General features: G+C 36.9%; 1 protein-coding gene across 8 annotated transcripts in view; it reads left to right on the top strand.

The window, feature by feature from the left end:
* Window positions 1-26902, top strand: part of pxb (putative Hedgehog signaling attenuator pxb) — a 317882-nt gene that overhangs the window by 274157 nt on the left and 16823 nt on the right. For 7 of the 8 annotated variants that reach the window (XM_089852717.1, XM_089852722.1, XM_089852715.1 and 4 more), the window contains one exon: window positions 18666-18855. In XM_089852717.1, coding sequence (XP_089708843.1) covers window positions 18666-18855 — 190 coding nt within the window. The remainder of the gene's footprint in view (window positions 1-18665; window positions 18856-26902) is intronic. The other variant, XM_089852721.1, reaches the window with a different exon arrangement.

Here is a 26902-nt window from a genome sequence, read left to right as displayed (position 1 = left end):
GTAACTGGCAGGTGGTAATCGTAAAACTATTACCCTACAAACGGAATAATTGCCTGTTTTTTGCAATATTTATTCTTAGCGCTGAGAAAAATTTAGAATTCGTAAACTCTTTAACAATCGCGTCACGTGATGTAAAATTTATCTTGTCCGTCTCACCATGAAAGATACTATACTAACAAGCATGTTTACTGGTAATACATTTTTCACTCTTTTTAGGCTTTACCTTTATTGCAAATTCGCGTAGTTTCTTAGTGTTCTAGCGTCAATATACGAGCTTTGCTGGAACTCATCAAACAATCTGAGCTTGTTGGGAAGGAACTAGGAGCGAAAACTAAGTTTAGAGAGCGACCGGGGAAAAATACGCGTGTGCCCTGGGCTCAAACGGAACGCGGGGGTGCTTTGATATACGAATACGCGTTATATCTGAGTTATAGGGGGGTACTGGGGGTTGCGCCCGGGCGCTCTAGTGTAGCGGGGGAGGGTGTTGGTTCGAACATTTTACTGATGAAAGAGCCTCAGGGGTGGGAAAAAGGAATAATTTTTGCTCTTCCCCCTAACTCATCCTGATGATCTAGTGATCGATTTTCAAAAACCTTCTCCATTGGGCCCTAGCACCCATTATTCTTTACATTGAAGGAGAAGGCAATATCGCTGCACTAGTGGATAGAATCGCTGGTCAAGTGATACTAGGTCAAGGTGTAGACCCATCTCTAGACTCTCCTCCTGAATTTACCTATTTCTTCCATGAATTTTGAACTAAAAGCAAATTTTCATAAAATATATTATTATAATTTTTTTTAATGTTGCAAGAATTTTAGTCAGGAGAGAGACCAGCAGTTCAGCAGCATTTTTAGAACTGATTTGAACTGTTATCTCGAAGCTATTTCGAGCCCTTTTAAAGAACAATTACGCGTCGAAACAACAATATACAAATAGAATATTTTTGGTAACGGATCCATCATCTATCTGTGAAATATTTTTGGGTGAATTGAAATGAACTACTGGAACTATAGAAATAGAAACACACCCTGTAGTCGTTTTTCCCTTTCATGGTCTTAGACTATATTTAGGCTTAAGTCTATGGGAAAGAATAGGAGGGTCCGCGAGAGGATAGCAGATAAATCTTAAGGATTTTACAGTCCATATAAAAGAGAGGGGAAAAGGTGGAGGAATGGGATTGGAAGATGAGAGAAGAACAAAATCGATCAACTTCGACTTTTCTCTCTCTCTCTCTCTCTCTCTCTCTCTCTCTCTCTCTCTCTCTCCTGCTCTTCAGCTTCCTTTTCTTCCAAGGGATTTTTTTTTCTTCATCCTCCTCATCCTCCTTTTTCTTTCTATTATTTTATGTCTGAGACTGATTTTGTTTTATTACGTAAAGAGTATAAGAATGAGGCGAGGGAGAAGGGAGATGAAGCTTCCGAATTGATGGCAAGGAGTAGTAGGGTGCATTTTTTTGGGTTTGGTTATTGATTGGAATGCGTCGATAATCGGGGAGTATGTATGTATGATTTGGGGGTTGGAAAAGAGATGACCGGAGATTTATAATTGGCTTATTCCACGCTCTTGATTCCGACCTCCCCTCCCCCCAACCTTGGTTTTCTATTCTGATTTATTTTAATATTCAGCAACCAATTTTGACTTGAATTCGATGCCTATAAACGCAACTGTAATTTGGAAATTTATTTATGGTTTAAGCTACTTATCACATATCCCTGAATCTTTGCCATTTCTTTGAGCCTAATCCGCAACCTTTAGCAGACAATCTTAGGAGCTCTTTAAGTTCTTTTTCCCTGTAAATTTTGAGTTTCGTATTTTATATTCCTGTAAACAAAGCTTTTCCATTTAAGGCTTTAAATTTTGGATTGAACTTTTGACTTTTAACACATACCACCACAATGTCTTAAACATAAACAAAGACATCTTCGACCTAAAAACTATGAAAGTAAAAAAAAAAAAAAGACAAAAATAAAAACGAACAAGGAAACCACCAATTCCTGAAAAATGGCCCCCAAAAATATATAACAGTTTTTGCGCTTGAAAGGGAAACTTTACGTCCCGGAACAATAAATTTCTTCGTAAGGCTTTCTGTTTCCTCTTCAAGCCCCCCCTTCTCCATCCCCCCCCGTAACCATTCCTCCACGCTGTGTTAAGTTCCGTTCGCTGTATATGTAAATAGTTGAGGCCCATGCCTTGCTGCTGTTTTTTCCCGCCCTTTTGCTTTTCGTTTCGCGCCTTACCCCTCCCAACCCTCAAGAGAAAAACTTGCCAATTTAATTCCAATTCCATGTATCAGGAATATAGTCAATTACAACGTTATAAGTTGTTTCTAAATTAATAATGCCTAAGCTTTAAAACTAAACCCAATCATTCACGCGACCGATTTACTCCCGAACTACTTTATCGCTCGAGCTTTAGTAACTTTTTTAACTGGATCTATTTCATAAAGTATAGTGACATTTACCAACCAGAGTTTTTGGGCTCGACTTGATGTGTCCATTTTTAGTAATAGGCACTTTTTCCTTAGACTTTAGTGTCAGGAAAATAGGCAGCCATCTTTTAGAGCGATTCTCATCATAATATTTCATTTTTTTTCTTCTCTCTTCTACAACTCCCTTTAAAAGTTGCTCTATACTGAACTATTTCAACCTGTAAATGCGTTGCGTTTATAAGTCTGTTTTAGGGAGAGTTTAGCTACTTGAATGTCGAATTTTGCGCGTGAAATGAACTCAGTTTAGAAATAAAAGAAGAATAGGTGTATCAGAATTTTGGAATATTGCTTTTTTTGCCGTTTCCTTAGTATTCGCGAAGTTCTAGTGAATATAGTGAAAGGTACCGCCTGTAAATTGACATCGCGTGTATAACAGGTTTCTACGTATTATCAGTTAACTTCGAACTGATTTTTTTAAGCTCAAGGCGCGAACCCGCGTTTTGGAAATATAGGAGCTAGTCGAAACTTGGCCGTATAACGTTTTCTGTTCACAGCGAACCTTCATAAATTTTACCTTCCAGAAAAGTTTCTTATACCTTCCGCAAGGTCTACCCGGTATTTTATCTCAAACTTTTATATTATAAAATATGCGCTCACCTTCAATTTTTGGTCCGAACTTCCAATAACTTCTCTAAGATTTTTTTTCTGAACATTGACCAAGGCTTAGCCAAGAAATATAAGACCCTCGGCGTAATAGAATATTTTTTTGCTGTAGTAGACCTAGTGGTAGATACGAAAAGCCTTTTTTTGAATTGAGTAATTTTGAACCAAAAAGACGTGCGCACCCGAAAAAATTCGACATGTTTGAAAAATGTGTGAAAATTTTAACTAATATTAAAATTTCTTGACCAAATTATTCTAATGTTTGCGCTAAAGCACCCACCCAAGCCAAGATTAATCCCTAAAATGGAATTGTGTTTTGGGTGTTTACCTTTTAAACGTTACCAAGGCTTAAACGACAGAACAAGGGTATACAGTTTAAAGGGCATAAGCGGTTAGCCAAGGCCTATTGTGTATTTATTAAAAGTCGTAGGGAACGGTCTAGCCCCGAGGTAAGGCGAGGTCAAAATTATGATGGATCACTACATCCCCATCCCAATTTTTTTTCTTTCTCTCTTCTTCCTCTCTTTCTCTTCAGTTCTCCTCTTACAGTCTCTCCGTGTAAGCTTATTTCTAGCCCTACATCAACCGAAATAAGTAGACAACTAGTTTTGATCGAAGGGGTACACCGCGTTCAACCAAGGGTTAACCCTAATCGTCTATGCCAGAGTATAGAGTAACCATTCTCTATAGTTTCTTAGTTCCTTGTCAGAGTGATTGAAAATTTCTCATTTCTATAGACGCACTAAGGAAATAAAGAACTATAACTATATAGCGCCTCTTCTCGTAGCGTATTACGTTTAAGAAAGAAATACATTAAACTTGAAAATCTTAACGTAGTTCTGGTTGGTTGTAGTTAAACTATGTATATTCAATGTTAAAAGGTCCACTCCTAACAGGGCGTTTTCCCAAAATTTTAAAAAGCGGGTGAAGACTTTTGTAAATATTTGCCTACCGTTTGTTTGACCTTTGTTGTATGTATATATTTTTTGACGGATATTTTTACCGGATGGTTATCTCTCAAACTTAATCTTAACTTACATGAAATATATTGTATCTTTTCTTTAAGTTAGTTCCATATTTATGTCCTTTTTGGACTAAGAATTAGTTAAGGTATGGGAGTCTACTTTCTCCGAATTTTTTTGAAGGATCGATAGTCTAGGAACTAGCTATCCATTCATAATGCAACTCCTGGAACCATTTGACTTCTTTCTCTATCAAGATCAGTCGGGGATCCATCCCGGGGTGGAGTCTCCAAGGTGCCCGCCAAACCGGCCGCCCTTAAACTATGTCGAAATCCCTTCTCACCTTACAGCGCTACCAGAGGTACATTTCCCTTACCTAAGAACCAAATGTATTTTAACAGAATATAGGCTTGTATCTGCTGTAAAGTTAGACGGGTCAAAATGAAGTCTACCGTCACTGTGATAAAGATCAGTCAGTCTCTCTTTCCCTCAGATGGAGTCTAGCTGGTTGGCTCCCATCATGGTGTTATCCCAGGCTGAGTTTGCAATAATCCAGGCCTATTTTAGCCCGTAGATCTTGATTTATCATTGACGTATTTTCGTGGTGAAATGGTTCGTATTCAACTGGCAGCCTTGTTACGGATAGAAAAATATAGGCGAATTGTTGGCTACGTTTGCTCTTTTCAAGATTGTAAATTTGGGTTGGGTTTTCGGGAAACCCTATACGACCTACCGGCTAGAGCTTAGACTGTCGGCTGGTGGTTGTTTTTTTCCAAAACTTTATATCATTTAAAATCAACCTGAGAACTCTTAGAAGATACTTTTGCATTTTCCAAATTATTTTCCACGGAAATATTTTAGTTTTTCAAACAGTATTGGAGGCGAAAATCACGTTCTATTTCTACAGCCATTTTTATGACGTTGTCTTTCTCTCCTAGACGTCGTGAAAGTTTTATACCTGCCAGGGAAACGCGCTTGGAAAGGCCAGGTATATTTTGAGATGGAACTCTCAGCGGAATTAGACAAACCAATTTTGACACAATCCTCACGATTCAAACCCTAAAAAAAAGGTTATACCCCGCAAAATGTAGAACAAAAAAATCTATATATTCTTTGATATTAGGCTTAACTTTAACTTTCATGTGGAATACATCGTGATCAAAGGTTTGGAATAAAACCTAAATATTAAGCCTAATCTGACCTACAATGAAAATGTACGTACCTTTCTCCAGCCCAGCGAGGCTTAAAATTCTGTCCATTGATCTTATAAACTATAAAGAAAATCGGGAAGATAAAACTGATAAAAATAGGACTGCTCGTGCATAGTAGGTATCAAACGAGAAGAGAAGAGAAGAACTATAGGTAGATTTTTTTTTATTTCTTCTTTCCTTTAGATCCCTTCTTTTTTTCCTTTGAGTTTGTTCAGGAAAAGAACTTAGTCCGTTACCCTAATGTTTTAAGAAGCTCCTACTCGTGCTTTAACCTTCTCTTCTAGTTCCAACATTTTTACAAAGAGACGTAGGTTTCTCCCCCCCCCTCTTCGTCTGCTTCAACTGCACCCCATTTTTTTTTTAAAGTAGAATTTTTTTTCCCTCCTTAGGTTTTTTTCTGGGTTCTCTTTACCGACGGCTCTTCTTTTCTTCTTAGTTCGTGTGCGTCTCCGCGTTTCCTTTCCTTCCTTCTTCCATACGAAGAACTTTAGGGTCCAGGCAGCCAGCATCATTAAGGAAGAGCGCTGGCGTGTACTCTTTCAAACCACCCTCAGATCTTCTCGTGGTGTATATAGGGGTCTTGCCCAAAGTATAAGGAGAAGCGAATCTTCAAGAAAACCTTCTTGATTTTTTTGGGTAGAGATATATTGTAAAATTATGGGTTTCCCGGAAGTGTATAGTTTGGGGTCGTGGTATATTCGGATTGCGGTTGATTTTGGCTTCAAAATGAAACAAAATTGATCGAAATTGGAATAAAAATAACGAAGTTATAAAGGTTTGGAGTTAAAATAATTTTAGTGTATTTTTTTTTGGTCTATTTACCTTAAATTGAAGGTCTGATTATGTCCTGATAGATAATTATTTTTTTAATATTTTTGAAAATTTAAAAGGTTTTCAAGGCTTAAAACGACTTTATTTTTGGGATCTTTAAAATATTTAGGGTTAGCCCCTAAAGGTTAGAGGGGAAGGAGTGGGAGTATGCAGGTAATACGGGGTAGAAAAACGTTGACGGACCATTATGTTGTTTCCATGGTATTCACTCCGCCCGTCTCCGGGCCAGCATGGGCGCTGATGACCCTTTTGCCAGATGACCGTCATTAAGGACCCTTCCTGCTAGTACGCGGTGCGGAGCAACCCAACCCAACCTAACCCTACCTTTCCCAAGAAGGGGGCAGGCTTTGCCCCAGTCTCATCCTCTACCCCCACCTCCATCCGCAGTATTCGAGCGAAACCTCCTTAAAAGGGGCCAGCTAAGCGTTCCTTTTTAAAGGTACAAAAGAAAGACCACTATACGACCAAGACCATAGGGGTATCATGGGCAAAGAGTTGGGATGAATGTCTCTCTCAGCTTTCTTTAGAATGACGCTTGCCCATGTTTCTAACCTAGGATAAAGTGGAAGCCGGGAAAGAGTGTAGTTTATTAATATAGGTCAATACGGGTCAAGTCGTCTTAGACGAGTGGACAAACACAGTTAACCGGGAGTTGATTTAGCACCGTATAACTCTGCTAAGCCTTTGCTTAAATTACTGGCGTATTTATTGACTTATTTTGAAAGATGTATTTGATTACTTTAGTCGTTAATCAACTTCTGGTTCAGGAAACGAGGTTCTGTTTTGCGAAATTCCTCGCCTCCTTAGCTATAGCCTCTTTCGACAGCTCAGAGCGGCTCTTCCTATGGATTTATATACCCTTTTTGTCCGTATACGGAATTAGATTTCTCGTGTGCCTCGGTTCGGTTCTGTTCAGTTGACTCATTATGCGACTCACGTACCTTAGCTTGCTGATTTCTTTTTGAAACGTTTCAACCTAATAACACCTTAAAATTGCCCGCTACGTTTTTTCTCTCTCTCTCCCCTACTCGGGTTTCTTCCGCAACTCTCTTAGGTATTTACGGTTAAAGTTAGGCCTTTTTCCCATCGCTTTCTAGGAAGTTTAGCTAGGAAGTAGGGAGATTATATATATATATTGGAAATGGGTTGGTGCGGTTGGTTTGAAAAGAGGATTTTCTAACTTTACAACTGATGATGAGGATTTAAAGAGGGTAGATTTCCAAATTTAAGAGAGTTTTTCTGATGTGGGAAGACATGGAGACGAAACTATATGAAAATTGCTTCGGATGTTTGTGTATTGGATTGTAATTGGTTAAAATCGTGCATGAATATTATTTCATCATAAAGTATTCTATTATGTCAATGTCATTTTAAATATATATTATTTAAATTGTCCATGAAACTATTTCTAAATGAAATTTTCTACTGCATCGCATTTATGTACGCGAGGAAACCAACCTTGTAGGGGAAAACCATCCCATGTTAACTCTACGGCTCCTGTAGAAATGTTTAACCCGCAACACACCGGTGTTCAGGGAGAAGCTACTTCATAGGGGTTTTTTAAAAATATTTTATTGTTAATTAAAATCGTTCAAATTATAACGTGGTTATTTAAAATATTAATTTTAAATATTTAAAATTATATTTATTATAATACATCGCTTAAATTTGATATATTTACATAAAAAATGTATACCGTTTGGAATAAAAAAAACGAAAGGTTTAGAAATTTTTGAAACTCGTAATAAAAGTACACACGGCTGATTTAACTCCAAGAAATAAAAATAATATATTTATAAGGTTACAAAAGGTTGCACCCTTTCGGCTTTATTTTTTCTCCTTTTTCCGCAGCTTTTATAACAATAATATAAAGAGAAAAATCTAGCTAGCGCGTTTAGAATTTCAAATTTTTCATTTTTCGCCCACGTTTTACGCTACGTGTTAGTAACAATTCAGGCAAAAAGGATAGAATCGGTTAAGGCTAAGGCAAAACGCAGACTAGCCTGAAAAGAAAAGAAAAAAAAACATCCTAAATCGATAAATCTACGACAAAAAGGTTTTTAAAACTAGTTCATTGTACCTTTAAGGACCTAATCCAACGTTTTAATCCAAATATAAATAAACGCAGTAACTATAAATATGACAATTTTCATTGCCACATTGCAATATTTGTTAATGAAGGGTTGGGTGTTCCCCCGAACATTTTGACCAATTGTCAGTTACCACCCGGGAAAACACCTTCATTTAGTGTTAAACTTATTATTATTATATTACTTATGAAGCAAGGCATAAATATTTTTCTCTTAAGCCGTCGTCTCGAGTTAATGACAAAAAGCGTTATTAAAAATTTGCAGGGCGGTACCGTACGCGAAAAAGGTATAATACCAAAAATATAATAATTTTTGGAGAGCTTAGTTTTGGCCGTGGCAATTCAGAACCGGGCAGAGCTTAATTTCCATAATTACGTAAAATGCCTGTAGCCTTCTCCAAGAGAAGTAAATGGATAATATTAAGGGAGGGGAAAGAATGGCTATTAAACTATAAGCGTAGGGAAATTGGAACGAAAAAAAAGAAAGGTTTAATGGAATTAAACCTTTATTATTAATACCTTAAATTAAGCCTATTTTCTAGAGAAATCAAGACGCGGACTTCTGTTTAATATCATCTAACATTAATTTTCGTAAGGGGTACTACAATATACTATTTTATAATTTATTCGTTAGGACTAAAGCATTCGTTAAGCTCGCGCCTGACGAGCGGTTGCTCTACACACTGTCCTATTTGTGGTAGGGGGGGGACCCCCTTTAAGTCTTAGTGTACGACGTTTGTTAGCCAAGGCTTAGGAGAGACTTAACTGAACGTCGTACGGAATCCCAAATTATCATCTTAGGGCCATTAAGTATAACCGTGGTGGTGGTAGTTTGGATGTATGGCAGATCTGTAAAAGGAAAGAAGGCGGGAGATTCATTTGTCGGTCGGTATTTGGTCTCTGCCTGCCCGAATCTTGTTCCATAATTCAAGAGGGGAGAGAGAAAAGCTCCAGCGTTGATATTTTGAACGATTAAGCCTCGGTTGCGTTAAGCCTTGGCCGCGTTCAAGGGTTATTCAAGTAACTACGGTTATGAGTAGATTTGAAAATTAAGAAACATACCAAACGACATGTGGAATTTCAAACTAAACTAGGTTTTTTTTTGTTTTCAAGTTGAAAGTTCACCTCGAAGAAGGTAAAGCCTCCTATATCTTAAACCTTTGTAGGTACTGTAAATTTGTGTTGAGAATAGAATAGGCCAGCGTTTACGTTTTATTATGATCTATTCCCATAATCTTTCGTTGGAATCATTACCGAGAATCGGTTTAGGGAGGCGCGCGGGAAGGTAAAACAGCTGTTGCAAACTCTCTTCCCCCCCCCCCGTATAAGGTATACAGAGTAGACGCGCGCGACCTACGTTACAATGAAGGCGGCAAGAGAAGACCTATTTTTAGGGAGAAAAATTGGGCCCGTTAGATATATGGTGTTTTTTTCGTAGCTCCTTGTAGGTATAATGCATTTAGGTCTGCCATACTGTCTGTCTACCGTTAAAACAATTATTCTAAGAACAAGAAAAGACGCTTGTTAATGATAGAGTAAACATATACATCACGATTCAGGAGACAGAAATATATCAAAATTTAGGCCTAGATTAATATTTATGTCAGCGTTATTTGAGACTGAATTTAAAATCCGAAATTCAGTATTAAATATTTATGAAAAAGCATTAAGTTGACGCTTAGTTGTTATTGTTTTGTGACGGAAGAGTCTCTATCTATCCATTGTCAGTATAGCGGTAAACAGCATTTTATACCAAAAGGATTTTGTCATCTGGAGTTTCCCACGGCACGATTTTTTTTTTATTTCTATCTAAACCAAACGTTAAACCCTCTTTCGAAATAACGTGTTATATTTACATGGGATCGGTTTCGGTGTACTGTACCGAATCTTCTGATCCTTTTATCACGGGACGTTGGATATAGCGGCTAGATATCTCAATTGAAGAGAACCTACGAGGGGCATTCCATGCGATTTCGACCAGTGATGTCACCATGGGTCAATCGATTTTTTTCAAATTTGGTACACCATAAGATACCATTAAGAAACTAAGGTTTCCAAGTTTTTAGCTTAAAACTTTGAGAACTTTTTGAATAATGCCAATTTTTCAAAAACCCACTATTTTTAAAAAAAATTCTTTCATTTCTGGACCCTTTTACTTAAGGTGCCATAACTTCTGTTCTATTAATGTTTTCCTAACACAATTTAGCAGCCTTGCGCAGTAAAGCAAGGGCTATTCAACGAAGAAATCAGCGAGGTTCTATCACGAAGCGTTGTCAAGTTATTAAAAATATAAAATGAAAATTATTTTTTCGTGGGGTTCCATTCCAGGCGGGTTTTGGTCATGTGGACAAGTGATATATTGGAATATTTTACCATCGTTAGATACCTCTTGGAGAGATCTTTAAAATGAGATCTTAAAAAAAATATGGTTTTTCTTAGTTTTGATTTTAAAGACCAAAATCAAATTTCTTGATTTTGATACATTTTGAGATTTTATTTTTTTAACATTGGCAACAATGGCAATAAAAATATCTGAAATTGAGGTAGTTAGAAGAGCGCACGAGACACGCAATTCGCGAAAAAAAATACTTTCACCCCCCCCCCCCTTTCAAATGAAAGGTATTTGAACTTTAGGAAGAAATATTGGCTCTGAGGTCGAAAAATTGAATTAAGAGCCTCGTGGAAAATATCGTCTTTTTTCACAGAGAAATTATTTTATTTCGAAAAAGGGTGCAGTACCAAGCCGATGTACTAGTTTCGATCATGAATGCCTCCAACATATTTAGCAACTGATACGCCAAAATTAGAGAGTTCTTCCTTACAAACGAAGATGCTCTTCCAGCACGAATTGAGCTTGCAAGAAAAACACATGAGGAAGCGAGCTCTCACATCGCGAGGAGTAAGTTTAGTACTTTCCTTCCATTTATCACCGAAATACCAATGGACAATAATGGTATCTCATACTACGCCACATACCTATCTATCCAAAACTAGCACTACCCGTAATAAGAGCGAAATAAAGTTTTTTAATGATAACGCCATTTATTTCTAATGCGCTGAAATTAAAGGGCAGTTTCACTCTAGATTTTTATTTTCATTCGAAAGACCACATAATAGGATGTTATATATGTATTGACAACAACGCATTCAGATACCAAATATTACATGCTACGATCAATTAAGTTAATTTAGCCTAAGCCTACTACTAATATAAAATAGAATAACCAGACAATGAGGTACTATAGTGTATGAAATCCTTTCGTATTGCAAAGTATCATTTTCAAGATTTCGTATTGCAAAGTATCATTTTCAAGATTTCGTATTGCAAAGTATCATTTTCAAGATTTCGTATTGCAAAGTATCATTTTCAAGATTTCGTATTGCAAAGTATCATTTTCAAGATTTCGTATTGCAAAGTATCATTTTCAAGATTTCGTATTGCAAAGTATCATTTTCAAGATTTCGTATTGCAAAGCATCATTTTCAAGATTTCGTATTGCAAAGCATCATTTACAAGATTTCGTATTGCAACTCTCTAATTTTGGGCGTATCAGTTGCTCAATATGTTGGAGACATTTATGATTGAAACTAGTACATCGGCGTGGTACTGCACCCTTTTTCGAAACAAAATAATTTCTCTGTGAAAAAAGACGATATTTTCCACGAGGCCCTTAATTACATTTTTCGACCTCAGAGCCAAATATTTCTTCCTAAAGTTCAAATACCTTTCATTTGAAGGGGGGGTGGGGTGAAAGTATTTTTTTTCGCGAATTGCGTGTCTCGTGCGCTCTTCTAACTACCTCAATTTCAGATATTTTTATTGCCATTGTTGCCAATGTTAAAAAAATAAAATCTCAAAATGTATCAAAATCAAGAAATTTGATTTTGGTCTTTAAAATCAAAACTAAGAAAAACCATATTTTTTTTAAGATCTCATTTTAAAGATCTCTCCAAGAGGTATCTAACGATGGTAAAATATTCCAATATATCACTTGTCCACATGACCAAAACCCGCCTGGAATGGAACCCCACGAAAAAATAATTTTCATTTTATATTTTTAATAACTTGACAACGCTTCGTGATAGAACCTCGATGATTTCTTCGTTGAATAGCCCTTGCTTTACTGCGCAAGGCTGCTAAATTGTGTTAGGAAAACATTAATAGAACAGAAGTTATGGCACCTTAAGTAAAAGGGTCCAGAAATGAAAGAATTTTTTTTAAAAATAGTGGGTTTTTGAAAAATTGGCATTATTCAAAAAGTTCTCAATATTTTAAGCTAAAAACTTGGAAACCTTAGTTTCTTAATGGTATCTAATGGTGTACCAAATTTGAAAAAAATCGATTGACCCATGGTGACATCACTGGTCGAAATCACATGGAATGCCCCACGAGCGAAAGAATCAATTGATTTCCCCTCCCGATGTGTTTTCCCTTTTGTTTCTTTTTTTTTAGCCCTCCTTGCTTTTGCTTTTTTCACTAGTGCCTGCCCTGAAACATAACGCTTCTTTCGCACTGTAGCTCTTTATTTAGTCGGCTTCCGCTAAACCCCGTATACGAAAATTTAAATTTAAGAGAAAATATTCGTATTTTTAACTCTTATAAATATTTATTTCCGGGTTTTTTTTATTTACATTTATTGTTTCTCGGTTCCGGGTTTAAATTTTCAACCCACTTCCGATGGAAAGTATTGATTAGTTTAGAACAAGACTTGGATCAATAACGCCTTAAGTATTCTATGGATTTTAGTATTATTATGTTTAAATAATGCTCGAATTCACAACAAACAAATTTGTTATTGCGTACGGAATTATTTTTCTTTTTTAAATTTGTGTTTAAAAACAGTATTTACGAAAATGCCATGTTCAACAATATAAATAATTTTGAAATTGAATTTAGAAATTTAAAATTAGGAGTTTTTTCACTATAGAGGACTTGGGAGCTCTAAAAATCCACGTAATAATCCAATGTTTACTATAAAACTTTCCTATATATATATACAGGGTGTTTCTGAAAAGTCTGCCATAAATTAAAGGTGATGTTCTTTGGGCGATTTTGAGTTTACAATTTTCTATCACATTTTTTCCGTCCGTTCCACTGTTTTCGAGTTGAGATTGGAGTATTTTACGGATGACCCCTTAAATTTAATTAGAATTTGAAAGACACGTTAATTTAATTAAGGGGTCATATCTAAAGGTTCACGGGTAGTTGAGCGGTTTTCAAAAGAGCGTTTTGGAATAAAGCGGTTCCCAAAACAGCGGTTTGCAAAACCGCGTGGAAGCAAAACCGCGGTTGCTGTTTCCGCGTTTCTCAATACAGCGCTATTTCCCAAAAAAGAGGTTGCTGTTTCCGCCCAAACTGTGATTGATAGGGAGGGAAATCTCTATTATATTAAGTATATAGAACAAAGAACAATATTATGCAAAAAGGAGTAATGTTATATCGGAACTAAATATAAAATATAATTTTTTGGAAAAGGCATATTATTTTGGGAAGTTAATGAAGATAAACAACAATATTTTGGAAAAGGCGTACTTCCGTACGCTCAAGATATAAACGCTGTAATCAAAATGCGCTAAAACGAGAAATGGCTATAATGGCAAACGCGTTTATGAAAAAGCCGTTTTGGACAATGCTGTTTTGATAACACGCCCAATCGATAACATACCATATCTAAAACACTCAAATCCTAACTCGAAAACAGTGTCCCATAGAGAAAAACGTCATAGATGTTGCATTTTCGACTCAAAACCACCACCCAAAGAACATCCGCCTTAATTTATATCAGACTTGTCAGAAACACCCTGTATGTATATAAATATAGGCCTATAATGATTTCCTTTCGAATATAGGTATATTAAGTAATGCTTCCTTTTCGTAGAAAAGGCTCGTAAGAAAATAAGAGACGAATAGAGATAGATAGAATTTGGCAGCGGAAGCTAGCTAGACTGGGAAAGGAAGAAGACCAGTCGGTATAGAAGAAAATGGACGAAACATATTAAGGACTTAGAGTTTGGAATCCTAAAATTCTTGGTGGTCGGTGTGTTGTAATGAATAGCTTTAGGATCCCGTACCTTAGCCTCTGTAGTTTTTTTGGGGGGGTTTTATCTTGCGGGATTTTTTAAGGTCGAGGCTATAGGAGAGAGACTATGGAAAAGGAAGGTTAATATGGAATAGAAGATCCCAAGGAAGGTTTTTTTTTCCTTATATTTCTTTATTTCATCCTTAAAGGAAAAGAAACTCAATCGATAGTCCATTACTACTGTCTGTTTTTGTTTCCGTTTGATCAGAAATTCTATATATATACGACGATGCTTTTTATAGATCTGGCGTTTCCAAGTTCGGGTCCTCGTTGAATTATTGTGAGGAACCAGACCTGGGGATTTTTGTTAGAAAGAACGTATAAAAATTAGCAGATTATTTTTAATATTGTACACTATAGTTTCAATCCGTTATTTTATTTTTATTTAGTCTGTGCATTAGTTAAATTGAATTTGAATTAAAAATCACTTGATATTGACGTAGCGACTCCCGAGACCTATGAGGCCCAAACTCGAACGTAAACAAGTTTTCTTTGTGCGTTCTGAACGAGTAGACCTAGAATCGACGGTTGTTCTATACTTGTGAATAGCCAATGAAACGCTAGGAAGGAGGAGTGGGCGGTTTATCGAAGTTTTAAGCCCTTCCCCTAACCTTCAATCGGATGGTCTCTTAAAGGCCGACTTCCATCGAAAAGGGTTCTAGCGAACTGAAAACCGAGCACTGAGTCTAAAAATGAAGCGACCGTGCCGATTTTCGAATCCCCGCTGGGTCAAAAGTTGGAAGGGTTCTCGCTAACCGAAAGCCGTGCAATCAGTGGTTCTAGAGAACTGAAGATGAACAATAGAAATCCTTTTAAATTTATTTCCTCTCTTTATTTTTGCTTTCCCCTGAAGGAAATTCTCTATTGTGTATCTCTGTCCGCTAGAACGACATTGCACGGCTTTCAGTTAGCTAGAACCCTTTTCGATGGAAGTCGGCCTTTAAAGACTCCAAGTAGAAGAGTCTTATGTATTTCTGATACAAGAAACAATCTTACACTTCAATATATGGACCTCTAGTAATATATTTTGTAACTTCCATTTATTAAATGTTGAGGTTTAGCCTTTGGGGAATTAGATATCCTTTTATAGGCGATAATAACGTCAGTTTTCTTTTGAAAACTTATAAAAACTATCGCGCTCCGTCTCTGGATGCTGCGGCTAAATGGTGATCAAGGAATCTCATTGATTCTCGTTTTTCTGCGGGGAGAGAACGGCGTTTTCTCTTTGTCGTCTGTCCTACTTTGACCAAATATCCCTTCACCTCCCCCTCATTTTCCCAGCATCCCTTGCCCCCCCCCCCACCCGCTTCCTCCATCTTTTTGTGTTGTATGAGGTTGAATGCGTTCTTTATATATATATTTTTTAGGGTAGAAACCATTTTTTTTTGCTATTTCATTCCTTGGCTATAGTGGGAGTAAGGGTGGTGCTATATTTTTTTGGGCCTTGGACCCCTTATCTGTGTCAAACAGAGAAGCGGAATAGAAAGGAGGTCTTCACTCTATTTTTTTTTGGTGGATTTTTTTCTTGGTTATAAGCGAGCGAGTCAGCGGCTGCTGCAGCTAGCCATATTGAAAGAGATTCTGCCGCTCTAGATATTGCTATAAGCCTTGGCTACTATAAGTTACTGTAATACTTAACTCCTTTTCAAAATTATTTCTATTAAGAGAGGATGATATACTGTATATATTTTTTTTGGCCTAGTGCTAGACATCTGTATTTTATATATATTTTAATTGAGTAGGCCTATAACGTAATGAAATTAATTTTTTAAAGAAATATTATAATCGTAACTCTGGCATTTATTTAGCTAAGAGGTGTGATAGATAAAATTGTTCACTCTCTCTAAAGATACCGAGAACCTGGGCCTAGGTTCAACCAGGGATAGATTTAATTTTAGAAGTAGGAATGGAGAACAGAGTAATCTGGGCGCGCGTCAAAGTCCCGGACCCCCTTCCACGGGACAGGGGGGGCTATGAATGAAGAGGCGGGTCATAGCGACAGAGGTGAAAAGGAATTACGTATTTTTCGCCATCCCCGTCAGCAACGTCATGAAAACGTTGTTCAAGTGAGCCAATCAGATAATTTAAACTTTTCCTTACGTGTTGGAGGGAGGAGCTCTATAGTGGGCTATGAGTCGGACTGAAGTAAATACTAACCGTTCTCCATTCCTGCTTCTAAAATTAAATATATCCCTTGTTTAACTATAGAAATGCTGAAATTAAAGTTTGCCGAAAATTAATTTCGGTCAGAATATTAACAAACTTTATACCTACTTATTCTTCCAAAATTCCAACGCAATATTGACAATATCTGCTGTAATATCAATTTTCGTAATAAGAGGAAACTCGACGAATGCAATTGATTAAAACGCCCGGTATCCTTTATATTGTACGATTTAAATTAGAATAGGGGTGGTAGGGGGGTCTCATTAGACCGCGCCACGACTTTCCATATAGAAATTTGAATAATTTATTGGGGGTTGAACTATCATCCTTATAAGTATTCTTCGGTATTATGAATGAGAGGTTCTTGGTGAAAGACCGGCGTCTATAGTCCAAGAGAGTCCTTTTGTTAAGACTTTGATATAATCTCTCGCAGTAAACCCCCCCCCCCTCCCTTTTACCTATTGGATACTAGAACGAATTAACAACTCTTTCGAATAGATTGGGCTTAGTTCTAGAAATTCGACACTCCTTATATTGTTATTCGTTCTCTTTACACTTTCTACCGTTCTGTTCGGCGCTTATGTCTATTCTCTTCCTGTCTCCTGCTGGGTTTTAATTCATTATAGGAGGCCTTGGCGCCTTTCCAACGCCTTAATCTTTTCTACTCTCGCCCGGTGCTGCCGTTATAAGCGAGCGCGAATTTCAGAATTCAAAGGATTAACCTTTCTCTTAATCCTTTGGTCCCCAAGCGCCACGAAACCATGTGGTACCGTAACGACGCGTTGCGTGTTCCTTCTGTTTAATTAATTATTTTGCCCTCAATGATATTATTTAAATGCCCATGGGTATATTTGTTTAAAGTATTATAGCGCATTGTTGTTATATATTATAACATTGGGATTATTTTCAATTGTTTGTTCTACTTCTAAACCTCTTTATCTATGAAGCTGACACTAGCTTAGATTTATGTTCGTAATTCGCGGCCATCTTGGAATATGGCGGCGATAGATGTAAACTGAAACGTATTCCTTCCTATCTTGGAATCCCAAAAGTCCTTTTTCCAGCAGCGTCATTATTTCGGACAAAGCCAAGGCACTCAAACACTAAGGATACAATTTTCTTTCTATCGTTTCTTAATAAGGTTATAAGAAGGAGAAACGTTGGATGTGTCAGACGTAGTTGCTTCGTTCCTCTTTATTCCAATCCGGTGTGTAGAGTTAGGAGCGGTGTAGAGTTAGGAGCGGTGTAGCCGCGCTTCTTCTCTCCCAAATTAGGGACTGAGTGAAGAAAGGCAAATTAAATTTTCTCCTAAAGATGAACGGAAAGGGATAGAAGAAATAACGCAGTCAAAGGCTAAATGAGTTGAGCTACGCAGCGCTAGAGAGACGCGAAAGGGAAAAAAGCTACAACCGATGGAAAAGGAATCCGATCTCGAAACTTTCTTTTCCCCCAAAGTAGCCGCTTTCTTTATCCGTAAAAATCGCTGCAACGTTCGATGCGGGCCTATTTTTTTGTACTAGAGTACCCCGGTACACTCTAGAGGGGTATGGAGTGTCCGCGCCTATTAGGGATCTGGTGAAGGTTCGGAATCGGATCCTCCTTTGCTCCGAACACGCTCCAAAGTGATGGTACTCACCTTCCATCCCGCGGTACCAAAGATATTCCTTTAGCTTTGGCGACGGTAATGATGTTAAGACGTTCCAACATCTTCCTCTCCCTATTAGAGCGTACCACGATATTCCATTTCATTCCATATTTTTCGCGTAGAATGAGAAGGGGATGGTTTCGGGGTAACCAAGCCTTTTACGATACGATCCTTTTAGTTCCTAAGTTAGGGTTAAAAATAAGCCTTTGCCACGTTATTTCCTTTCCAAATGATTAATTCTTAATACGTACCTGGACTTCAATGAAAATAACCCCAGGGTGTTTTGCGTGGCTGATTTAGAAGCCTCAAAACACCCTACGGTCGCTTTTCGATAAAGATGTATTAATAATGAATATCAATGAATGAAAGGACTTTTTAATATTTGAAATCTTTTATGAAGCATTGGTATGCTTTCTTCTCGGACTTATTCAGTGTTTATCAAAAATATTCAGTTTTTCTTTTTCTTACCCATTATGAAAAGAAAATTATATTTTGAAATATGGTTTTAACTAAATATTACATCACCAAAAACATATTTGTAACGTGATTCGAGACTAACCATAATTTTTTTTTACCTTTTTCCTTTATAGGCACAAGAAAAAGGTTCAGAATTTCTTGCCATGCAAATCGGAGCCTAACCAGGCCCATCATTGCGACATGACAGGTTCTAACGGAGTCACGTACGATGACGTGCTCATCAACCGTCATCCGACGCGTTTACCCAATCACCATCACGCCCAGGACACCAGGCACGGCTTGACTCCCATCGAGGTATCTATGGTCGGTTCCCACCGCTCTCTCTCTCTCTTTCTCTCATCTTTCTCTGAACCTTTTCTCCTCTTGGTCTTCCCTCTCTCTCCTCTCTTTTGCCTCTTATAATCCCGAAATGATTGTGTCGTTACCAAAACGTGATGTTTCCTTAACCACAACGCATTTCCTTTTTCCTCTTTCGACTAATCTTCTGATTTCCTATTCTGTTTCTCCTCTCGCTTGATTTTTGTCTGTGTGTATGTGTCTCGTAGTTTATAAGCATACGTCAATTTACGCCGAACGGATTTTTTCGGGGCGCTGGTTTTTGTAATTTTAATTAACAGACAAGGGTTAAAGAAAATCTTTTAACAATTAGTCGTTTCAAGAAATATAGAAAAAAGGTTTACACCTACGCATTTTGAACGCAAGCTTGAAAAAGGGAATAGGAAAATAATTTTATTTCAGGAAAATTTAATATGCTGAAATTACTTTCTGTTTTGATATATATAGTCAAACCGATACGTATTTCTAAGAAAATCTAACATTGAATACTACGTGTATATTTTGAAGGGGTATGGGTGGGGGAAAAGCTATGAAAGATATTGTTTCTCTGAGAGGAAAAACAGTATAGTTTTCGCGACGGGAGCGCAACCTCTTTTGGTCTAAAGTAGGCACTTTTCCTTCTCACTACCACCACCATCCAGGGGTTGGGGCCCCCGCAATCTCAGTGGAGTGTTTTTTCCCCATAACGCTCAAAGTAAATTTTTCGACGTGAAGATACGCGTGTCACGTACCTTAAAACTTTGCAAATGTCCATCATTACACGAAACACCATACACTACTTGCGAAAACACAAAATAAGAAATCAAAAGTAATTTTCGAAGATTTAAAATTCTTGGAAGAAATCGTGAAATCCGTGACGGCAATCACGAAACTCCACTGACTTTATATGATATACTTTTGGTAAAGTTTATGTAGTCACCCCTAGCCAGCGAGTCTTGAGTATGTCTGGTAGAGTAAAGAAAAGGAGTGAAAAAAATCTGGATAGTAAAGAGGCAGGCAGGGGGTTGTTTTCCCCCATCGATCGGTTGACGGATGACCCATGTAAATTGATCTTCTAGCGTCGTACTCTTCTTGACTCCTAGGCCTTGGTGTTGAGTATACGTTGAGTAGCTATAGACAGGAATCTTCCTAGCCTTCCCCCTCACCCCTCCCCATCCTTTTGCATGGGTAACTTAGCCAGACGCCACCTCGGTATTCTTTTCACTTCTGTGTAAACATTAAGCTCCTTGTACGTTGTTCGGCTTCTCCTATATGTTTGCCCGAGATCAGGCCTAGTTGGTAGTGTTACGAAACTCTAGTTGACCCTAGTTGGGCCTCGCTTTCGATAGGTGACGTAGAGAAGTCTTGTAAAGGTTGTTGCCGGAGACTGAGTTAAGACTTGGACATTCAATATTGTTCCCTTCCCGCCTTTTTAGACTGAAGTATGTATGGTATGGCCGGGTTTTTCCCGCCAAAAGGATATGACTTTAGTACTTGGTGTCTATTTTCCTTACAATTCCGGGCTAGTACGGATCCCCCCTTTCCACTTCTTGGACAACCTTTTAACTCGCGACCTTTTGACTCCCCACCATAATAAAACATATCCGTTCCAAGGGTGGGTTGTATTTTGTTACAATAGCTTCCGAATTTTATTATAAAATACCTTTTCAGCGTATTGGTTTGTTTTTGTCAGGAGTAGATAAAGAAAGATGAATGTAAACTCACCCCGCATTAAATGAAACCTAACCCAAACTGACCTAAGGTTACCCACGATGTCTGCGAAGTTGGAAGGGTAGGAATTTCTTTGATGGCCATACTGAAATCATTTAACCCTTGCTGTGGAATATGTTTAAATAGTAGTTGGAAGTTTTTGTGGTCTTTAATTTAATAATCTAATCGGGAAACACTTATAGCTTGTTAAGCCTAATTTGATAAATAGTATCAATCTAGACCTCGCAAAGTTTCTTTCTCGTGAAACGAAGAAGATTTAATGCAGCTGTATTTCTCGCGCTTATAGAGTGCGTAGCTTTTTACCCAGAATTCATTTAGACTTTTTAAATTGGTCTATTCTTGTTTGTGAAAAATAGGCTTTATATTTATAATGATATATTTATCCTTTCCGAAATACGAAGCTAGACTAGAGAAATAAGAATTTCCCATTCTAGTTTGTGTTTTTCTTTGCCCTCGTGTAAAATGAGGTTATTTCTTCTTTGTTTCCGTTTTTTTTCTGGGCCGTGGTGGTCGACTCATCTTGCTCCGCTATAGGGCTACAAAGTTTCGCGGTTTATTACTTTTATTTTGCGCTATGATAAAAAAGAAAAGGCTTGAAAATTTCCCAGAAAAGATCCAAGGTAAAAAAAGTAGTTTAATTTCGTGGTATATTTTTATTCCTCCAAGCTATACATGTATAACGAAATCTAGTCACTCTATATACCAAGTTTAGAGGAATTTCTATGATTAGATTTAAAGTATCATTTACAGTACTGCTTCTTTTGATTGCAAAAGTTTAGATATTTGCTCGAAATATGAGGACGTTTTTCTGTCCGCCATTTTCTAAGATGGCCGTGGATTGGAATAAATGTCGTTGTCAGTATCTATTAATTGAGAGTAACGTCTCGTCCCAGAAAGTCATTAACAAGATACAAAGACCCCACATGTAGTAAGACTGGACACCTATTCCTTGTCTTTCACGAGATTGCATCGAAAATTCGAAGTTGTAGTTTTCAAAACTCAACCACGCCTTTTCTCAATCACGTGCCTAGGACGTATTCCAAATAATTCGATGCCATCTTTACAGACCCTTGAAGAAAACCGGTTTGGTTTGGACATTGACGAATGACTCGGTCAGTTGATTACCATGTTTCCAAAGAAGTTCAAATTAGGCTTAGCTACAATCACTCCTGACCATAAATGTTATTTTTATTAGTATTAAACCAAGGCCTAAATTACTTTGACCTCTTAGGCACGATTCAAACTTGTTCTCTTGTTTTGACTCTTGACCCGTACTAGAATTCAGGTACTATTCTTTCCTACGCGTATTGCGTTAGTTGATGCAAAGGCTTAAGGGCCAAATTCTGGGGTATGGGAAAGGTTCTAGCAAAGCCAAAGGCTTACCAAAACCCAAACAAAAGCGGGCGGGCGGAGAACTAGAGAAGAGAGAGACCCACCTTATAATTAAATTCTTGAAATTCCAAAGTGGATGCGTTCGGACGTTATGATAATTTAATAAGACAGCCAAAGAGCTTTCTGTGAACCCAAGCTCTCTCTCCCCTCTAGCTTTTAGCGTCCCCTATTCCTGTTTTTTATCTTTAGCCGCTTAGTTTTTAATATTTTTTATGCCCCCTGGTCTCTACTAAACAAAGATTCCAAGCAAGGTATTATTTACCCCTTTTACAAAAAAAGGTATTTGCATTTTTATTAATTTCCACTGAAATGGGCTTTTTTTAGTATCGCCCCTGTTAGGTGGCTTCATCCTGCTACGCGGATGTGTAGCGGTGTAAACAGTTCTACAGGCGCTCGTAGCATTAACATGGGTTAATTTACCCCTAAATGATGGCTTTCCTGTGTTGTACAGCCTCTGCCGCAATGGAAGTTTAATTAAAATATGAAGGAAATTAAGACTGGAAACCCAAAATTTAGTGTCCAATTTATAATATTATTTCATTAATATCGAAATTTAGGAATTTATGTGTATTTTCGTATTTTTAAATTATTGAGTTTTCCGCAATAATTTTGCTGTCGAAATATAGCGACATTTGCAAATTATTTAAATTTCTAAATTAAGCCTCAATGTCGTAACTAATGGCGATACGGAAACATTTTCTGACTAACTATCGTTTATAAAAATAAATTAGAAAATATTATTTATTTTACCCCAGGGAATTATGGTTTAGAGCCAATGTAGTTGAAGACTGGGGTCGTACCCATTTTTCTCTTTACCCCCGCTTTCGCTGTATTAGTTCAATTCCTGTAGGACGAGCGTTTCCCTAAAGTCACGTGTCATTACTCTTTTAAAAGGTTACAAACGGAATAAAAGTAGATATATTAATATTACAGCCTTGGATTGAGCGTAAATATTCATAGAAAACGGAGCTCTTTTCGAGACTAAATTATTCCTTTGAAGATTGCGATTTTGTTACAAACACGAATAAGTTATAGTTTTATTTTAGCCGAAACAGCTTGAGATTGCGCTTAAACTAAAGGCATTTTCATACGTAATTCGGAAATATATTCAGTGACAACTAAACTCGGTCTGTAATATAGCCAAACCCAACCTACGTATTCAATACGGTGAAACCTGCCTCGCGGTATTATAACCTATTGAAAATAAGGGGTAAAGATTAGCCTTATACCTACTGACATGTGAGAATGGTTTGAGAGTATAGAAACTCGACGATGGGTCCATTACTCAAACTATAAATAATATTGCATCCCTTACTCTACTTCATATATGGCTGACTATTCTATATTACGAATATATACCCAGAAATAAATTAACCGCGAAGTGTTGGTCGTGATAATTTGAACGAAAGAATATTAGGAAGAATGTTGATTACGAAATTGGTAATGGAAAACTTCGGGTTTATTTACTTTGGAGATGCAAATATCGTGTCGGGCAGTTTTATGGTGTATCTTTCGAATTTGTATCTTTGGCCTTGCACTGTTAAGCTTAGAATTTTCCTATCCCACTCTCCCTCCCTCCCCCCTCTCCATCACTTGTACTTGATCCTTCTACACATACTTGATTTATTGATTCATCGCTGGGGACTTTTGCAAGGCCCTAGATTAACAAAAGGGAACTGGACGACTTTCGAAATTGAAATTTTTGAATATAAATTATCTTGCTTGATTACTACCGTCTTCGTCTTTGGAAAGAATAATTTAGATGACTCTTTCCGTTCTCCGTATCTTTTAAATTCGTAACTCTTTATATTTTTTTTCTTGCTTCTTTTTACTAATGATTTATGCTAACGTATTTTGTCAGGAAATAATTGACATGTTGATGTAGTCCTTTACTGCCTCGAGAATACTTTAAAATTGATTAAGTTTCTTTGACTCTGAGAGATATTTTAATTGCGACTGAACTGAAAGTTACAAGGAATTGAAACAATTAGAATTTGATGAATTAATGCTCTGGAATTTTATAGTAAGCGTAATGGCGTGTAGATTAAATTTTAAAATAGACTTAATGGGAATAGGTTAAATATTTAAATTGGTTTAATTGATAGGGTAGAGTTTAAATAGGAATAAGGAAATATTATGAACGTGTTATAGGCCTAATGGATTAGATTAAATTTTAAAATACGCCTACTTAATACATTTAATTTTAAAATAGGTCTAATCTCGTGAAGAAATGTTTTAAAATAAACCTAACGACGTAGAAATAATTTAAAATTATTCTTTATGAATAAATTAAAAATTAATAACGTGTTTTATCAACGAAATTAGAAATTTGCAACGCTTATTGCGTTTATAAAATTATTTGTAATTTAATTAAGAGAGATGCATTGAACTTAATTAAGTTATGAAATCGCGATAAAATTATAGTTATTTATAGAAGTACGCTAATGAATTTTTAAATATCCTTCGCGCACAAAGAAATTAAATATTAAACTAAAAATTTTGAAATACCAACCGTATTCTCTACTCTAAAATATTCCTTTTATTTAAATATTTAAAAATTTGTTTTATACATTTTAGACTTGTTTTTATCATTTAAAATCATCAAAGTGTTTAAAATGTCCATTTAACATTTTCTAACCCCTTTTGTGAATTAAATAGTTAGGCCTAATATCATATCAGTCGCGAGGAGCTCGCCTAAGAAGAAAGGGGGGAGGAGGAGGGGGTGTGGTCTCGTTTTTCCATTATCCTCATTCTTAATCCTCTATTTTATCAGCTATCAAAAGGAAAGTACGCGTATATATTAACTCTATCCCCATCTGGAAAAGGCGTAGCACTGCGCTGACGTAATGTGGAAACATTGAAACACCAGTCCGACTCCTTGTATAGTTGTGCTGGATCTAGTTTGCAATGCCTTTGAATATACGCTCTTCTAGATTGAGATCAAAGAGAAAATGTCTATAGCTCTCGCTCTCTCAGCTCTTTTCCCAACTATAAATTGCTCCGAGTAACTTCAAAGCGGCTCTGCTGTACCCTGAAAGTAAATTAATTCGAAGTTAAAAGTTACGTACTACCAGAAGTATATAATACTTCTCTACGAGAATTTTAACATGATTCTTCCCAATATCCCTTAACATTTGGAGCATGCTTACTAAACTTAATCACATACGCAAATCACATACCTCATAATTACTCAATCAGCGCTTAACTATTTGCCAAGGCGCATGCGCTTGTGGATTTTTGTCCTACTTCAAGACTAAGTTTTTGAGTTTATTACTGAGGATTTAGTACCAAACAGTTGTAGAATTCATCCTTGCCCTGTGCGATGCCCATCTGAAGTTTGATGAGCGTGAGAGCAAACTTAAAGGGTGAGCCTGGGAAGAATCACGTTACGTAACTAAAGTATTAAGAGGATACAGAGTGTCATCCTTCTTCAATTATCCCCTTCTGGCATTATGTACCTCAAATGTTTCATTATTTAACACTCGTTAACATTGCGCAATGTTGTGAAATTCTTCTTGGTAATACACTTTTGAGGATGTTAGACTTATTACTAGTTTGATACGTCTAACTCCCGGTAGCGAGCGAGCGGTGTTGTCTCTTTGCCTAAGGGTTAACTTTATCCGTAAAATCCGATTTTCACTTTGCCGATGGTATAATTCTAATTTCTCTCAAGACCCGTAACTTCGAAAAGATGAACATTCTTTAGGGGTTTGGTCACTGTTTTTTTTTTTTTTAACTCTTTATTTTAAATAGGGCTTAAAAATAACAGAGCTAAGCCTAATTTTAAGAAGTTCCTGTAGCCTAAATCGAATCGCCGCTTTCTAGGAAACTTTCTTAAACCAAACTTTAATTATACTTTAAGTGAATTACTAAGCCAGAAAGTCATTAATTATGTGTTTTTAAGGTACTTAAAGATTTTGTTTTACGCTTTCGATGCTTTTAAACGTTATTAAACATTCAAGTTATTTCGAAGTATAAATTCGGAATTTCAATGGAAAACGATAGAATATTTAGTCTAAATGGAAACTATGGTTGTTTTTTCTTCGTTTTTATTGGAAAGAGCGTATAAAATAATGAATATTTCAAATTGATTTGGTAGTACCGAGAGTCCATCTACAATATTAACGATGGTACGACCTTTTCAGTTATCAAAGGGCCTTAAACCAATGACGTTTTAGCTCTAGTGTGTTCAATTACAGTCCCAGTACAACATGACGTCATGAACCGCTTCGCAGAGAGATCTATCGTTGTAGTGCTTTGTAAAAACTTAATCGCTAGTATCTCGAATCTTCTTTAATAGCGAAAATGAATGCATGGTTGCAGTAATTATTATTTTACATGCCATTCTCTTTCGATTAAAAAGGAAAGAGATCTAGACTGAATCCTTTCCTTTAAATCATTTAATCAAATGTATTTTTAAAAACAAGTGCTTTTAAAATACCTTTTATTTTACACGACGTTAGAAAAAAAAAGTACAAGTGCATCCATACTTAGATTTGAAAACCTTCTAAACATTGCTTAAGTTCTCGAGATCTTGGCCATCAAGGCTTAGCTATAACAAGAAGCGATATCTAGTTTACTAGGGAGAAGGTATAAGATGCCTAAGTACTCGCGCACCATAGTCCCAGTCCCCCTTTCAAAATACAAGGGGGGACGTAAAAGGAGGCCGGGCTATTTGGCCTCTCCTGAAACGGAAAAAAAGTAATTTTCCTCATTCACGTGTCGTTGACGTGCGTTTTCAAGAACCAATGAGATGCTGGTTGTAATTTAGAGGGGCGGGGATTAACTCCGGACCTATACGTTTGAACTGGAGATAAAGCTGGAAATGTGGCGAATTTATACCTTCTCCCTAGTAAACTAGATATCGCTTCTTGGCTATAACTACTAGAGAATGTTCGAAATCTTTTAAAAA

Source organism: Phalangium opilio, unplaced genomic scaffold (genome assembly GCF_054372755.1).
Source record: "Phalangium opilio isolate 3A_F unplaced genomic scaffold, DU_Popi_V2 ptg000113l_1, whole genome shotgun sequence".
In the NCBI taxonomy this organism is placed as follows: domain Eukaryota; kingdom Metazoa; phylum Arthropoda; class Arachnida; order Opiliones; family Phalangiidae; genus Phalangium; species Phalangium opilio.
The sequence above is the reverse complement of the archived record's forward strand: the minus strand, read 5'-3'. Positions and strand labels throughout refer to the sequence as shown.